The sequence below is a fragment of the Protopterus annectens genome, chromosome 2.part2 (genome assembly GCF_019279795.1).
Source record: "Protopterus annectens isolate FY-2018-M chromosome 2.part2, PAN1.0, whole genome shotgun sequence".
NCBI classification, from domain to species: Eukaryota; Metazoa; Chordata; order Ceratodontiformes; family Protopteridae; genus Protopterus; species Protopterus annectens.
In genome coordinates this window covers 815,201,239-815,219,039 of record NC_056730.1, presented here as the reverse complement: position 1 = coordinate 815,219,039, position 17,801 = coordinate 815,201,239, and the positions used below count along the sequence as shown (strand labels likewise).

Sequence of the window (17,801 nt, the reverse complement as noted above, 5' to 3'; positions counted from 1 at the left end):
GGAGGCACTTGTTCCTAGTAAATTTACCATATTAAAAAAACAGCCTGCCAACTGTAGCACATAAAAGTAACAGACAGAGATCTTTTGTTTTAAACTTTGTGCGAGTACCTGTGATATTTTTTGAGATCGGTTTTCTTCCCTTAGTGTCATTCGAACAGTTATCCCAGTGCCCCACTGCCTTCGCTGGGTGTACTGGCACTTCAGTTAAACCCTGGTTCAATGCCAGAATTTGAACAGGAGCCATTGAAGATCCTAACGGTGTTCTAGGAGATCTATGTCCATGTTCTAATCGGGGGGTGTTCTTATGACCTCCCCTTTTTCTTCCTTTCATTCCCTCTCCCCATGCTTCCTGGGATGAAATCCAGGGTTGGAGTGCAGTGGGGACTTGTGACCCTTCATCCCACTTCCACGGCAACTCAGCTGTGTTCCCACCCTGTTTCCCATTTTTGGAACTCCCACTGATAATGAAGTTATGTGCCTCCACCAAGGATCGTTTTCAGAGTCGCCTACAGGACCAGCGTCTCCCATAGGGATGGTAATGCCCCTTTTTTTGCTGCATCAATCACCAGAGCTATTAATGAAACCTGGATTGGCTGGGCTTTATGCCACTACCATGTTAGTTTGTATGGCTTGGTTATAATGTCATACTAAATTCCATACGCAGGTATTTTGCCCATTTAACATGGCTATAACTGAAAGGTAATTGCAAGTATCTAAAAGGGTTATATGAATGAAAACCATTATCCCATAGTGTAATAAAAAAGGCATACAGAGCTGCACATTCAAGCCTGTAGCTTCTTTTTGACAAGGGTAGTGTATTGAAAACAGTAGTTTTCTGTTATATGACATTAAAATTTATTTTTCTTATCTGTATATTTTCAAGTTTCATAGAGAATGTGTACTTATGTTGTATAGACTTGTGACTGTAAACAGTTGAAAATCTGTTGTAAATTAAAATGTGATCAAACAATTTAAGAAATTTTCTTTGTTTTCAGTTCTTCATTATTTCCCAGAGTACCAGTGGCTGGTGGATTTTACTGTTGTAGCGACAGCAGTGTACTTCATCACTGAAGTGTATTATTGCTTAGTGGATCCTGCTAATGAAATGAATATTGGTATTGTCTGGTGTCTACTCGTGTTGGCCTTTGCATTGTATCCTTCGTGATTTTAGGAGAGTTAAAATTCTTAAGAAGGTGGTTATAGAAATTTTTATAAAGCTTCTTGCTTTGTATTTACATTTTAATGTTTCTTCTTTCTAGTAACAAAATTCTTACAAAGGTAATTGAATTACCTGTAATTCTTAATCTTGAACATGACACTAGTAATGAATGTTGAAAATGGGCAAAAATCATACAGAACAGTGACTTCCATATGGTTAAAAATTGGTTTACTGGGTAGAAATAAAGACATAGAAGCACTGTGTGTGTGTGTGTGTGTGTGTGTGTGTGTGTGTGTGTGTGTGTGTGTGTGTGTGTGTGTGTGTGTGTGTGTGTGTGTGTGAGACGCATTGGAGTGAGTGTTAAGAAAAAACAAACACAATATATCTGCATATTACAAACAATACATGGGCCGTATTACAGAACTCGAGGATTGAAGAATGTGTAGAACTAAAGACAGACTGAAGTTGGATTCCAAAAGGGTTATTTGGTATGATTAGGTGGAATATGCTTTCCTTGCATCTGATCTCTGTTTTTTTTTTTTTTTTGTGACCTTTAGCTTTTAACTCATTGTATTCATTTCCAGTGTTCTATTTACCTTTTTATTAAGGTATATTTATATTTATTTTTGTTCCTTTTCCTTGTTATGGAATTTTTTCCTTTGCTGCTGCCTGCTTTTGAACAAATGTGTTTTGATTTCACTACCATACTTCTCATGGCTGTCTTTGGCATAACTCAAGACAGCTTTGTCTTTCTCCATTTTCAGTGGCTGTTCATACCTGATGACGTTTTTTTTTCCTAGTTAGTCTTAAGCTACAATTATGGTATGCTTTGCTTTGGTTAGTGTGTTCTTATCTAACTCCGTGACACACATTTGTGTTTAAGGATGGCCCAAACACACTTGGAAGGTTAAGTGGTTTGCTTTCAATTAGTAATCTTTATTTCTAACCCTTCATTATCCCAAATAAGTATTGGCTGAGTGACAGTCTGTGGATTTGACATACCTGAATTGTTGTCTGCTAAATTCTGGCCTGGGTTTACTGGCAGTTTTCTTTCTTAATGTTGTATAAACTATGCTGAAATAATGCATCTTTAGGCCCATTGATTTAGAGTAATTGGAGTTTAGTAGTTTTACTGTCCATGGAGATGTACTATAAGATTACAAAAGGCTATGGAAGAAAGTAAACCTGGTAAGTGTTGCCTGAATAAATCATCTGAACACCCAAGGTAGATGATATTCATGTAGGGCGTTAAAGAAAGGAGAAAAAGGGCTTACAGAAAATGTTTGAACAAGGACCAAGTAATGATGGAAAAGGCAGAGAAAGCTGAAGAGAAATAATCCAGAGATGAAATTGTGAAGGAAAAATATTTTGAGTAGTTGTGTTCTGTATTTAAAGCAGAAGAAATCCGGGCAGGCACTATACAGATCTGAGATAATGAACAGAGGGAATTGAAGGTGGATGAAACATCTGAGGCTGTTAAGAGCTCTTGACAGGGTCAGTAGCTGATTTGATTACTATCCTCCAGGTATGGTTTTTATGTTTTATATGCTAACTGCCGATAGTAGTTACCTCTTTAGGATAACATTTAAACTCTTTGGGTTCCTCCATCTGCTACAGAATCCTTTCTTTCCAAACATTGTTCAGAACTGTTCCATGCAGTTCTTTCATTTGTTATCTGCAGCTTTTCATAGCTGAACAGGTTTAGTACTTCACAGTGTTAGGTCATCCACAAGTTAGAATTTTCTGCAAGCCATCCTGTCTTCCCTACTTCTTTGCATTAGATTGATGCATTTTTTTTCTGAGTAACCATTGACATGTTTTAGTCCATTTCTAGTGGGCAATCCCCTCTTTGTTGTGTGCATAGTATCCCCTGTGTCATCTTTATTCCTCTAGAGGCTTCTGTGCTTGATTTTGCTAAGGTCTTTTGTATCCCCATCTCATGTCTTGCATCCCATTTCTTTATATATTTGTTAACTGAGTGTGTGAGCTGGTTCTGAGACTCTTTTCAGTCATGGCAGATTCACATTAGCAGGGCAGTAATTACAGAAGGATCATTTTGATGCGAGTAAAAAATTATAGTGGCAACATACTTTATACGCTATTTATAATGACGAAGGTATAGCATAAAGGCCTTTAAAGTACAGAGTAACAAGTAGCAGTGTACTGCATTAGTTCTAAAGTCAGTCTGTAAAGACATATTGGTTGTTTCTCTTCTACCGTCATCCCACTGTCCATTTCTATTTAACTAATTTCTCTCTGTCACTCTTATTGAGCCATTTGTGTTGTGTATCATTGAGTGTATTGGATATGCATTACCCATATCTCTTTTTTTGGGGGCAATTTTTTTAGCCACAGGCTTATCTGTTTAAATGACAGCCATTGTTGCGGCATAATATAGTCTGTTTTCAAATTAGATCAAGGGTAAGAATTAACCCCTACTTGCACTAGTATAGGTAGTACTGATTGCTCTGGGTTTATTTTATTCCCTTTGATATACTAAGTACTTGTTGCCAGAAATGACTTGGTAGAGGAAAACACACTTTTGTTGCTCTTTCTTCTTTCTTTAGCAGTCGGTCATCTTTCCACAAAATTTGAATGATGATGAATTTTTTAAATGTTTTTTGGGTGTTTTTAGTGTTTGGCTTTCCTGCTCAGGCCATTGATGAAAATGGATTTTTCCCAGTTGGACAGCTTGGTCAGTGAAATAAATATATACACTCCATTGCCACCGCAGATGTCTTCCAGAATGCTTTTAGCTGTTTATGGATTGTTGTTTTTTTTCAACTTTTAATTCCTTTCATTTTGTTTATCACACATTTAGCTTTTTGCTATTAACTGTTACATCAATCTCTTTTGACAGTGACATCTACTTATTTTGTGCCTCTTTTGCAAGAGTTGAAAAACTGATATTTTCTGCTTTATTTGCAAATAGAAATGGAAAATCGCTTACTAATCATCATTGCAATGGACATACTGAGTAGAACAGAAAAATGCAATAAAATATAGTTTAGACAGGCAGAGCCTGTGATTATGAGGTTAGTATTAAAAATGGTAAAATAAGGTTAAAAAAATGTCCATTTCAAAGATTCCTGGTTTCCCTAGGCACGTCTTTTAAGCATTATTTTTTTAGAGTGGGAATCTAAGGGACTACATTAAACTTCTCTGTCTGTCTGTCTGTCATAGCAGTAGCTTCTTCAACTGAGGCTTCTGCAACATTCAGATACCTTCTTCTTCCTCTCCCATCTCCTGTCGGACTCTCTCCCATCTCCTGTCGGACTCTTCCCCTTATTCCAGCTCTTCAGTTACAGTTTGTTGCTGGCTGCTACATAATTAAGGTTGTCCTTCTATTCACATGTTGCAGTATTCATAACTGTAAGGAGGTTGCTGCCTGCAGCACCAGACATCCGACCAGTATACCAAAGTCTTAGGAGCATGAGTACATGCATCGTGGCCTGTCAGAGCCATAAACCGACATCTGCTATAAAAGTGACATCTGCACGTACCCACTTCAGAACTTTTCTGCTGCAGTGATCTTAAGACCTCTGATTGCCAGCTCCAGGAATCAGTTTGATTGTTTGTTTTGGCCATCCGATACAGATAAGTAGCCTTTTGGGTTTTTTGTTTACCTTTTTTTTAGCTTTTCTAATATACATGTCAGCTAGGAAGGGAAAGTGTGCTTGTAGAAGACAAATTCCACATAAGGGCATGCATGATCATTGCTTGTGTTGTTTAGATGAAGGCCACAACCATACGTCTTGTGATATCTGCAAGTCTTTTGTGTCCAAAATGCTATGTAGTCTCCTGGCTGCCTTAAAACTTTACTTAGAAAACCAGAGACTCTGGTGTTTGGCATTAGGCATGGAGGGTGGGGTAGGTAACTCTGAGAAGCCGCCTCGGAAGAAGGCCAAAAAAGTTAGGCCTGATGCTCATGCTGCACCTCTGGATTCCAGTGAGACTCTCGAAGCAGATGTTAACCCAGGGTCCCATCAGCCATTTGTTTTACAGGTAGAACCAGGAACCATGGTGGAAGTCGGTTCGGTGGGAACGGAGTACATCTACTGAGGTTGATCAGCCATCAGCTCCTGATGGCGAGGGGGAGCCACGACTCGTGGCATTGGAGGGGCTTACTCCCACCTTTCCATCCTCCCAGGCATCTGCTTCAAAACTTATGCATCCTTCTACTCCTCTTAAGAGGAAGCAAAAATTAAAATGCAGAGAAACAGAACCAATTCCTGAACCAATTTCCCAAAATCGTTTCAGAGCTTTCCAGGCTCTCCAGTCTTGGTGCCACAACCAGCCCCTACACCTGTGCAGGCCTTAGAGGATTCAGAGGAAGAGTTCTCTTCTGATGAATCACTTACTTAATTGTTCCCAAATTGAATCTCCAAAGGACTTCGTTACTCCTGAGGAGGAGGACAGTATTAGTCCTGAATCTCCAGGGGAAGATTTCTCCATTGGGGACACCATTTCTCTTATGAGAGAACATTTCAAATGGCAGGCCTCAGATGTTCAGAAACTAAAAAGAGATGTTTTGAACTACTACAGATGGACCAGCCCTCCCCATCTGCAGTCCTTTCCCTACTTCCAGCCTTTCATGATGCCTTTCTGCCTTTTCTGCCTACATCTAAGGCCCCTGATTCTCAGCCCCCCTGCTTCCAAACATCCAGATAGGTTTTATAAAGTTCTTCAGGATACACAGTTCTTGTTCAAGAACCCCCCTGCAGACTCAGCCGTTACAGCTGTGTCAGCAGACAAATCATCCAGACAGCTGCCTTTCACTTCTCTGTTTCCCACAGACAAGCACAACAAAGTTATGAATATGGTAGGAAAGAAAGTGTATACTTCTTCCACACTAGCCATCCAAGCCCTAAATGATCAAACACATATGGCTAGGTTTGTTTTAGACATCTATCCAAACCTCTGCACTTATACCAGATGTGCCAGACTCTCCTGTTAAGTCACAGCTCTCCGCCCTGCTCTGTACTGCCTCTCAGGTGACCAGGCACTCCAAGTGCAGACATGTTCTTCATCTTTTATGGTCCGCAGGTTGGCGCTCTTTTGGCCCGAATAGGTTGGCGTAGGGAAATATTTCGAGTTGCCAGCACCTCCGCGAGTATTTTGTTTTTTCTTGCCTCAGTTCCGAACGTTTTTGTTTTTTCTTTTGCTTATGATGGGATGCAGAAGCAGTTTTGCTCAGTCTTTTTTTTGACATAAACCCTTTATAAGGATTGGGATTAACTGTGTGGCACAGAGTTGGTTAAGAACTTGGCACACGGCGTTGTTGGTTTTCATACCTGTGCTAGTTAGACTGTGTAAGGTTATAGTTTGGGGAGCGCAGGTTAGTGTAAACAGACGCGGTTGCTAGGTACGAATTATAAAATGCCGTCGTTGTTAAGCGTTAAAGCTTTCGTGCAAGGGGTTGATGAACCCTTGTCCCGGAAGCCAGGCTCTTAGACAGCTTAGTGGGAGAGTTGATTTTGCCAGGAGTTTCCACATGGAGTCTTTTTGCGAAAAAATACTGTTAGTCACAGGAGAAAACGCTTAAGCCTAGGGTGTGTGCCTCTCAGGGAGCAGGTAACAGTTCTTCTCCTCTCTCTTCCCGCTAGTAGTCCTCCCTCTCTCCCTTCTGGAGCCAAAGCTTCTCCTCTGCTGCCAAAACTTTCTTTGAGAGGTAGGCGAGGTTCCCAGAGGGGTTCTGTGCCTAAGACATTTATGGTTAAAATGGCAGAAGATTTGATTACTATGATGTTCTTCTCTATGCCCCTTGATGATAAGGCGCCCCATCCCTCCTGGAGTTTGGAGCTTTTTGAACAGTGTTCAGAGGCTTCAGAGTCTTCGGGAAGAGGAGAGTTTTGGTATCCTAAAGGAGAGTTTTGAGGATGTGGATGATTCCTTCTTGACAGCCCTGATTCCATTTTCTCAGCTTTTCCCTGACTGCATTTTTCTCATTTGGACGAGTTTCATCCAAAAGACATGGATTAGATTCTAATGGGGAAAAGGAGATTGGAATTTTGTCAAAGGCCAGGCTTAGGAATGTAAGACCAGGATGATGGCTGAATGTGGTATTCCATGTGATTGCTTGTTTCTATTTGAAGAGACACTCTTTTCCTCCCCCTGTTGCTGACTTTCCTGAAGGTTTAGGCCTGATAGCAGGCCTATTATTGCCTGAAGTAGTTAAGGGACCATTTAGGAAGTTTCTCTAGGGCCTAAAACCCTAACTCTTCAAGATTTAAAAATCCTGTTCTTCCCCCTAAAAAAATCTCCTTCCTTCTGATAAAGAGGGAAAGAAAGTGCATACTCTTCCAAGAAATAAGTATAGAGGCAAGAGTCTAGAGGCGATGCTAAAAAAATTATCATTATCTCCTTTCACAAATAAAATCTTTCACTTGGTAAATGGAAATCAGGTATAAAGTCACAATTGTGCTGAGATTAGGTTAATGTGTCTGAAATGCTGGGTAAGCATTCTTTGCAATGTGGTTTTGATGCTGGTTTTGATGGTTGCGAGGTGTACAGAGGCAATAGTGTTTCTTGCCCTTTTCTAAGCTGTTGCCTGGTTATATATGAGGTTGAGGGGAGCATGTTAAGACACTGCACAAGATGCTGGAGGGGGAGTCTGATGTGTGTGTTGTTGTGAAGCTGGAAGCAGTTTGGAAGGAAAATAAAAGTCTGTACAAAGTCTATGCATTTTTGCAGGATTATTGTTCAGAAAGCCAGTGCTGTTTGGGGTAGAAAGATTTTGTTAAGGGTTGACATACTGAACCCCAGATTAAATCTCTAGGGTAAGGGTTTTAAAGCAGGGGCAGGCTCAAGGTTCTTAGGCCTAGAACAGGAAGATGTGCACCGCACACCTGCTCAGAGGGCAGGGCAGCAGTGGGTCCTTGATCAGGGTTCACAAATCCCTTGTCTCAGCCAACAGCTCAGCTGGGCAGTTCCCCTCACCTACAGGCTCAGAGTCTTTCGAAGAAAAGAGAATTCTTCTTTAATTGGGAAGCTTAAACTCAAGACAAAAATCATCTTTTGGATCATTTTCCACGGTTACAAGATTTAATTCCCATATGCCCCTCCGCTCAAATACCATTCCAGACAAAGCCACTTCACAAAAGGATCAGGCTCAAGAGCATGCCTCAAGAAAAGGCCCGGACAACGGTTCAGCTCCCTGTGTAAGTTGGGGCCCCTCTTTTAGATTTCTCAGTTTCTCCTCCACAGAGCTATCAGCCGAACCCGTGGATTTTGGTTTGGATTCTTCTCCTCCATTCTTTTCATTTGTAAGTCAAGAACAATTTGTTTAATTCCTCTTTTCTTCAAGATCTGGCTGTTATAAAGATCACTGGACAAGCTTTACCAATCTCAAGACCTTTACCTTTGTTGCAGGAAGTTCACTTGTTCTCACTCTGTAATTTACAGTAGTTCAGCTCATTATTCTTTTGGACAGGAAATTGCATTGCCCAGGTAGCTATCTTCTTCTGTAGGCAGTTCTAGCTGCATTCTGGGCTTAGTGATAGGCTAATCTAATCTTCAAGGAACTCTCTCTTATCCTTACTTACTGAAAGGTCCCTACTTCTCATTTCACACAAATTCTGGGACCTCTCTACAGGGAGCAAGAATTATTCTTCTCACATAAATAAAGTCTAGTCTATAGCAGCCTCGCAATACTATAGTAGTCTAAGACCCTCTCAAGACCTAGGCAGACTGGGTGTGAGACTTGAACAGCTTCTCCCAGATGTTAACCCTTACCCCTCGACCCTCACAAGTCATCAGTCCATCAGCGACTGATCATCACAGTACTTCCAAGAAGTGCTGACTGCAAGCACAAGAGTCTATCACTTAGGTCCATGTGCTCACTGCAAGGTCACAATTGCTTGCCAAAATTGCCAATGAGGAAGCTAAATGTATGGACTCAAAAATGCCATTCACACAATGCTGCACTGGGAAAATACTTCTTGTGGTCAATTCAACAATGTCCTTCAAATTTGGATTTTTGTGGTGGGCTCATAAATTCGGGTCAAAAAACAAGGGACTCAGGCGGACCCCAGAGAGGCGCAGTCAGCCTTTAACAACAAGATGGAAGCTCATTGCTTGGGGAGCTTTAGCCACATGGAAAGTGGATACAAGACACAAAGAGCCTGCATCAACACAAGGCATTAACAAGTCAGATTGAGAGTTATGTTTTCAAGGCAGTTTGCATTAATGAGACAACAAGGAGAGGGTGTTCTTCCACAACAACAACACAACTGTCATATGGTACATCCAATGCACATTGGGAACATTCTCTGCAAGTAAGCATACATTCTTATCCTATTTTATGTTTCAATGATTTTTTGGGAGACTCACCGCAGCTTTTGCCAGGCAGATTCGAGCAAGGTTTAACAGAGCAGCTTACTCTTCCTTGTAAGATGTGTTAAGGGCACAGGGATTTCATGTACGAAAGAGAAATCAAATCATGGATCCACATCAGTGTCATATACCTGTTGTCATGGTCAACTCAAGACATGACATAAATCATCACGCTTTCACCATCTGCCAGCTTATTGGAAAAAACTTGCTCTTCAACAGCCGCACTTTCACCACCTCTTCTTCCTTCCAAATATCTACAAACCTTCAGTAAGGTAGACCCAAGGATAGACCTTTCCACTCCAGATTGGCCTCGAGGCACTGGTACTAACACTACTACGGAGGCTAAGCACTACCTTGGAGGCCTGGTGCCTCCATGGCCTTTTCCTCTCTGTTATCTCACAAGGACTCTCAAGAACGGTCATCTGCTCAACTCTTCATCTAACTCTCTTCCCCTGCACAGCCTGTTGCCTTCTCACGTCACACTTCAGTCTTCTTCTGTGTTGTGATTATGGAAGCTTATGGACACAAGAAGAAGAACAAGTGTACAGTAATGGAAGGGAATATTTATTTTTAAGAGATTGTATTTTGGAGATGGAGCAACCTATTTTGAGATTGAGATTTCCTTATCTTATCTTAGTATTTTATTGTGTTTTGTCCTTCTCCATTAAGATCTGGATAAAGTTTTCAGCTCATCTTCCATAATTCATGCCACAGTCCATGATCCTTTATCTCATTGTTTTCGCATCCACTTCCTTTGGCGTGTTCTTAATGTTTCTTAGAGGCAAAGCTTCTGGGATCTTAATCTCACCTTGGACTCCTTGGACCACAATCTCTTTGAGCTTTTGGCTACTTACTTTACCTTTGGACCTACTACTTCATGCTACTGCTTAATTTGGCTACTTGGCATGCAAGAAGGGTGTCTGAGTTACTTCTGCAAGAAGGGTGTAGCAGCCTTCTTTTTTTTTTCCATAATTGCAGGTCATATTTTAAGGATATCCTTTCGTGCCCTCTAATCCTTTCTAGTGTGGCTTTATGCCTTTCTAGCTTATTTTTTAGCTTGGTTTTTGCCATACTTTAAAATAAAAGATTTTGCAAATTGCACAAAAAAGATGGGAAACATGCAGGATAAGAACTATTAATTAAGGAGGTGTAAGCATTTTTAGCAGTCATCTGTTTTTTTTGTTGTTTCTTTTGAGTTGTTTCACAGGGGTTTGCTTTGTCAAAAACAAACTATTTTCTTTGTGATTTCTATTGCATTTTGCATTGTTATTTGCATTTCATTAATTTGTTATTCCCATCATGTTAAGCACTAGGGCTACTGGGCTACTGCCACTCCACTCAGGGCTTGCCCAACCAACAGCATTTAAGGGGGGTGGCAAAGGTGTTCATTGCATACTTTCTTACTTGGAGTTCCATCTATCTCTCTCTAATCTACCTATCTACTCTTTGTTTCACAGCTGTTTTTGGTGGCTTTTGCCAGTTTTGTGTTGGCAAGCTTGTTTACAGCCTTTCTCCCCAGCCTCCCACCTGGCATCACAGTAGCACAGGACTGCAGCAATGCAGCAATGTACAGCAATGGTAGTTTTTGAACATGTAATAATGTAGATGTTGAGGAAATGTAGATGTTCGAGGATCCCCTCCCTCCTTCCCCTGTTTGTTGTGGGGTTGTAGTGTAGGTTGTAGGTTACATAGTTATTATATATTTTATATTATTGTATATATATGTATATTTTTTTATTTTTTGTATTTTGGTTTTTTAGGTCTTTTTTTGTTCTTCTTCCTGGGGGCAAGAGAAAAGACTGAGCCGGGTCACGGTCATCATGCATGTAGTACTGATGTACTGACGCCAGTCGTCGCGCCCTGCTGACCGACGCCGTCTTACTTCTCTGGTGGGACTGCCGACTGGGACCGACAACCCAATAGTAAGGACTGCAGCAATGGGGATCCTCGAACATCTACATTTATGGTAGGTACAAAACTGTACTTTATGATGCAGTAGAAGCATCTTCCAAATCTGCAGCCTCTGTGTCTGTCCCGAGAAGATAATCCTGGGTGAGACTCCAGCCACTTCCCGTGGATGAACAAACCAAACTGCTGGATGCACCATGTGATAATAAGACCCTTTTTGGTGCAGCTTCTGCAGAGCTCCTAAAATCCCTTCAATAAAAGAGCAGGAAGCTACAAAATCTAAAACATTTGCTAGTCTCACCTATTCCTAGATACCATAGGAACTACCCTCAAAGGACCACTTTTGTTAGGAGGCAGTCATCTCAGTCTACTGCCCCACAGGCTAAGGGGTGGAGACAATCTAGGAAACACTCTACTTCTAGACCACCCTCTTCTTCCGCTCCTACTCCCTTTTGGAGACAGCTTGACCCTGACAGAGCCCCTCAGTTGTGACTCAAACCCTTTACCCACCTCCACCCCCCCTTCCACCTCACCCTTTCCCTACCGTCCTGGCGGAAAATCACCTCAGAGGCTTGGGTCCTATCCATCATTTAAAAAGGTTATTTTATGACTTGGTGGACAATTCCTCCTTTCCAGGGGATACCCCAGCCCCCTCCTAGTCAGGTTCATCTCTTCCCTCCAATTCTGGATCAGCTGCTAGCTTAGGGCACCATAGAAAGAGTGACTGTAGATCAGACAAACAACAGATTGTACTCCAGGATGTGTTGGGCCCAAGAAAAGATGGTCCTTAGAGACCAATTCTGGATTTGTCAGTCCCCAACCTTTTTCTCAAGGTGCCTAACTTCAGAATGCTCACATTGCATCATCTCCTACCCCTCATTCGCCATCTAGCTTTCGTGGTATCCCTGGATCTGAAGGATGCCCATCTTCATATCCCAATTCACCCCAGCTACAGGAAATTCCCATGTTTCTCAGTGGGTTCCTTGCATTTTCAGTTTTCTGCATTGCCATTTGGGCTCTCCCCAGCTCTCAGAGTTTTCACAAAGTGGCTAGCTGCATTTATCGTACACTGCAGAATGCAGGGCATTCAAATATATCCATACCTGGATGACCTGTTAGTCCTCCAGGACTGCCACACTCTTCACCATCACCTACACGTGGTGTCCAAAACCTTGGCAGACCTAGGGTTCACTATGAACCAGCAAAAGTCTCACCTGACACCCACCCGGACCTGGTCTTAGGGTACAGGATACGAACCAACAAGATGGCAGCCTTCATCCCCTGACAGAAGGTAGAGGCCCTCACACATTACCTTCAAAACCCTTCTCTCTCCAAACTTTATCAGCCAGGGAATTCCTGAGAGTCCTAGGTCACATGGCATCCTTGATCCCCATGCTGCCCTTGGCAAGGCTGCATATGAGGAAGTTCCTGTGGGTTCTGAAGAGTCGGTGGAACCAACATTTCCACCCTCTGGATACCCCCCCCACCCCGTTCTCCCATGCCTGAAAAATAATTGGAATGGTGGATTGCAGCCATCAATCTCAATCAGGGTATACCTTTGCAGACCCCCCACCCTAGATGTTTCAGATCTGGGTTGGGGAGCAGTTCTGCAAAATCACAACAACCAAAACAAAGTTCAGGGAGAGTGGTCCTGCCTCATACAAAGGGACCACATCAGTATCAAAGTAATGAGAGCCCTTCTCCTAGCATTACAGACATTCCACTAAATTCTCCTACCAGGCTCCTTGAAACTAGGCACAGACATCAACAAGTTGGGGGGAGGGGCGGCAAGGTCTTACCCGCTTTGCAGCTTGGCAATTCAGATTTGGTCCCTAGCAGCAAAACTACACATTCATCTGCAAGCAGTGTACATTCCTTCCACACAGAATGTGATAGCAGACACACTCGGCAGAACCTCTGCATCCTCCCATGAATGGATGCTTCACAGGGAGGTGGTGGTGGATCTTATTCACAAGTGGGGTATTCCTCAGGCAGATCTGTTTGCCTTCTCTTAGAACAGGTAGATGCTTCTGTTTGCACAAGAGATCACATCCACGGGCTTGGAAAGTGGATGCCTTCTGATTTTCCTGGGCGGGGATGTATCTTTATGCCTTTCCCCCTTCACACTGATTCAAAAAGTCCTTCTGAAGATCCAGAGGGACAAACCCAAAATCCTGCCGGTGACCCCCTTTTGGCCAAGACAGCATTGGTTCCCCCTACTTCACCTACTAGCAAAGGGCAATCACCACCGGTTACCCCACTGATTTGATGTACTCACACAAGACAGGGGGTCCCTCATACACCCTCAGGTGCTCAACCTTAGACTCACCATATGGGTGCTAGAGTTTTGATTCCCTTCAGGCACCTATATTCAGAGGATGTACTCAATGTCCTGCAGGAGACCAGGAAATGGTACCAGGAAAAATTATGTGTTAGAATGGAAAAGATTCTTCAGGTAGTGTCAAAAGAAAAAACAGAACCCTTTTCTTATTTTAGTACCCATGGTTCTTTCTTGCTTGTGTGAGCTTCTACATTCAGGACTGATCTACTCTTCTGTTAAGGTACACTTGTCAGCCATTTCCTCCTGTCTTCCCTTAATACCCCGTTTGGCATCCAGATTAGAGGTAAAACTCAAGAAAAGTTAGTCCTCCATATCAGATCCCCTTGTAAGCCTATTCCTTCTTCATGGGACCTTAATTTTGTTTTTGAAAAACTCACCTTACCTCCATTTGAATCAGCTCATTCAGCATCACCGAAGCTATGTACTTGGAAAACAGTACTACTGGTGGCCCTCACATCCACCAGGAGAGTCTCAGAAATCCAAGCCCTTATGGCTAGCCCTCCTTACCTTATCTTCCATAGGGACAGGGTCTCCCTGAGGACTAACCCTTCCTTCATGCTTAAAGTGGTTAATGAGCTGTCCTTGAATCAGACCATTAACCTTCCTGTTTTCTTCCCTCACCATCAGAATTCCTCTGAAAGAACTTTGCATTCCTTGGATGTTCATAGACAACTTGGATATTACCTGGACGAGACCAAATCCATTAGAAAGTCTGACCAGCTGTTGCTCCTTTCACCCAAGGGCCTTGGGGAAGGCAGTCTCTAAGCAGACTATCATCATGGATTTCAAAAGCTATCTTTGCTTGTTATTCCCTTCATGGAAAAGAGTTTACTGCCAATGTGTGAGCTCTTTCTACTAGGGCAGCTGCCTCTTCAGCAGCCTTTTCTAAGGGCGGTGGACTACGCTTCCATACTTGGGGCAGCCACCTGGTCTTCAGTTCATACCTTTACCAAGCATTGCAAACTAGATGTGATTTCTAGAGCCAGAACTGGGTTTGCTAGGTCTATTTTACAGGGTCTCATAGATCAGGTCTCTCAACCTACCACTCAGGCTCATGCCTAAAGCTTTGGTACTCTCCCTACAGTTATGAGTACTGCAACATGAGAATATAAGGACTTAAGATTAGTTGTGTAAGAACTTACCATAACCTTCAATGTCCTTCTCTTCCATTTGCAGGATTCAGTCCCCCCCACCCCTTCTTTACCTTGTTTATCTTTCTTGTATGGTACCCCCTTAGCTCCTTTCCATCCAAATAGGGCACCACAACAGGCACATACCTCTATAAGGTGCCTTCTGGCCAAGTGGCATATATGGGTCTGAAAAGCTTCCTTTTTTGCTTCCCAGGGGTACTACAGTATGTGGCAGTCATTTCTGAAGTGGATACATGCAGACGTCACTTTTATAGCCTACGTCAGTTTATGGCTCTGACAGTCAACGTCGTACGTACCCCTGTTCCTAAAATTTTGGTATACTGGCCGGCAGTCCATCGCTGCAGACAGCGACCTCCCTACAGTTATGAATACTGCAACATGGAAGAGAAGGACATCTAAGGTTATGGTAAGTTCTTACACAGCTAATATTTTGTACCCAAGACTGCTACCCCTCTCCTCTTAGTCTTTTGGCTCCTGTAGTCTCTTGCTGTTTCCAACTGTGCTTTTGTTTCACAAACTGTACTAGGTCAAGCAGTATTATTGATGCTAGCCTCAACACATTCTTTTCAAATTGTGGTCTTTACAACTAGTTGCAAGCTTCAATCTACTTGACTTCAGTCTAGTTAATATCTGTCTGTGCAACATTTGTATCCTATTTGTTCCATCCATACAGTTTGGCTTGCGGAACCTTCAGCCATGGGTCTGATCAAGGCCCATGACGGTTAATGCTCCAACCTCGAGCTCCTTTATATGTTTCATGCCTATAATGCGTCAGCATGTGAAGCTTATGACCAAAAAAAAAAAAAAGCTTAGCCTGGATTACATTTTTTTCTCTTTCTGTTATGAATAGTTCTTTTGTGTGCGTGTGTACACAAGTATATTATGCATATGTGTGTGTCTGTAATGGTTGAATGTTTCGAATGGAAACTGCAGTACAGTGCAGCTCAGGAAATTTACCCTCTTCCTCACTGTAGTGTGATCTCTGAGTTGGTATATTTAGTTTGCAGGGGGTGCAGGGGGGCTTGCCCCCCTTGTAAAAACATAAAAATATATATTTTTTGAGCAGTGTTTCAAAACTTCAATCTCGTGGTCTTGATCATAGGAATTTCAAAGTTTTGAAACTTCAATCTTACGATAGGGATATATATATATATATATATATATATATATATATATATATATATATATATATATATATATATATATATATATATATATATATATATATATATATATATATATGTGTATATATATATATATATATATATATACACACACACACACACACACACACACACACACACACACACACACACACACACACACACACACACACACACACACACACTTTTTCCTTTCTTCTGCTAGTTGACTTGTGGTGGTTTAACTGCTTATTGCTAACTATGGATGATAGTGAGGGGAACCTTCACTGTGGGCACAAAATCACACAGCAGGATTTGCACAATCCTTGGGTTATTTGTGTGGGTGTGGAACATCTTATGGTTAACTGCTGCATCTGCAAGTCATTTGTCAGTGTGCTTGTGAGGCACAAAAAACAAATTAGTGATTAAGGGCTTATTGCCACTGGATCCAGAGACAAACAAGCACAAATAGTGACCGTAACAGGAAGGAAAGGGAAAGGCAGGGGCAAGGAGCAGGATTTCAAAAATAGAAAACTAACGTCTCTTGGTGCCAGACAGTCAAAAGTTGTCAGGTTGGAGCCAACTGATTCTTTGGCTGTGTTGATATCTCAGACATCGGCTGCACTTCCCTCACATCCGATTACTATTAAAGACAGGTTTCCTAGGCACATGATTCGAGATGCTGCTTCCAGGAGGGAGATTGCAGTATTCCTGTCTCAACTCCCATTTCAGTCTTCAGTCAGGTCTTTCAGGTCCTTCAGGAATGCCTCCGACTTAAAGTTGAATTGTTTGATGAGGACTTTTATCAAGATGCAGCTCAATATGGATATTCTCTAGTCACCCTCGACTCTGAGGATGGAGCAGGTTGGGTCCCTCATTCCCTTACTTGCTTCTCCTCTATCTGAACATCAGTCAGGTGACACTGGGGATGACTCCCTGCCTGGAGCCGGTGTCTTCAGTGTTGCATGTTTCCATGTCCTCATCTTCAAAGCATTCTGATTCACTCAACTGTAAGGCCTTCAAATTTGAGACAAGTATCTCAACATCAGCACTTGAGTGCCATCTTCAGACCTGTCATGTATGGTGCCATTTTCATTGTTGAAGTTGTTGCCTTCAAGGCTATGGCTACCAATCCCCTTGTCATGTCTGTCTGCTCTGTCAGGTTCAGGGATTCCTTTTTTGGGGCTGCCTGTTTCTTCTGTGAAAGGGACAGCACCAGCACTTCATGGAGGTTCCTTGGAGCAGATGGACATGAGTTCAGCATTCAAGGCTATAGGGAGTATCATAACATGTCCTCTGTGAACTGCTGCACACGTTCCATCAGTGTTGCCCCTACAAGTACCCTTATATCTATCTCTCAGTCCTCTCATATTTTCTGAGATCAGAACCAAACAGATATCCCCAAAGTACTGCTCAGACACAGGACAAAGTCCTGTGATGACTCAGATTTACCACCACCTGAGGCTTCGAAGTGGAGGCCATGCAAGAGGTGGCACATTGACCCCCCCAGATGAGTTAGGCACTTTGGATGCTGACTGAGAGGATCAGTAGGGAATCCTCCCAGTCCCCTAGTGAAGACCTCAACAATAGTGGGTTTTTGGAAGTTATGCGCCAGAGGGGAAATTGGTCCACAGAGCCACCCCCTCAGGAAGAGCAAGTCCTTTTTGAGGAATATGGTTCGACCTCCCCAATACACTTCTTGGGTAGTCCCTCTGGCAGATGATATGATTGATCTGGCTTCCAGGGGTTCATGGTAAGAGCATGAC

General features: G+C 42.4%; 1 protein-coding gene across 2 annotated transcripts in view; it reads left to right on the top strand.

Annotated features, from left to right (window-relative positions):
* TMEM161B (transmembrane protein 161B) overlaps window positions 1-17,801 on the top strand; it is an 885,867-nt gene that overhangs the window by 236,424 nt on the left and 631,642 nt on the right. For both annotated transcript variants that reach the window (XM_044064157.1, XM_044064156.1), the window contains exon 5: window positions 996-1,152. In XM_044064157.1, the coding sequence (XP_043920092.1) occupies window positions 996-1,152 (157 nt within the window). The remainder of the gene's footprint in view (window positions 1-995; window positions 1,153-17,801) is intronic.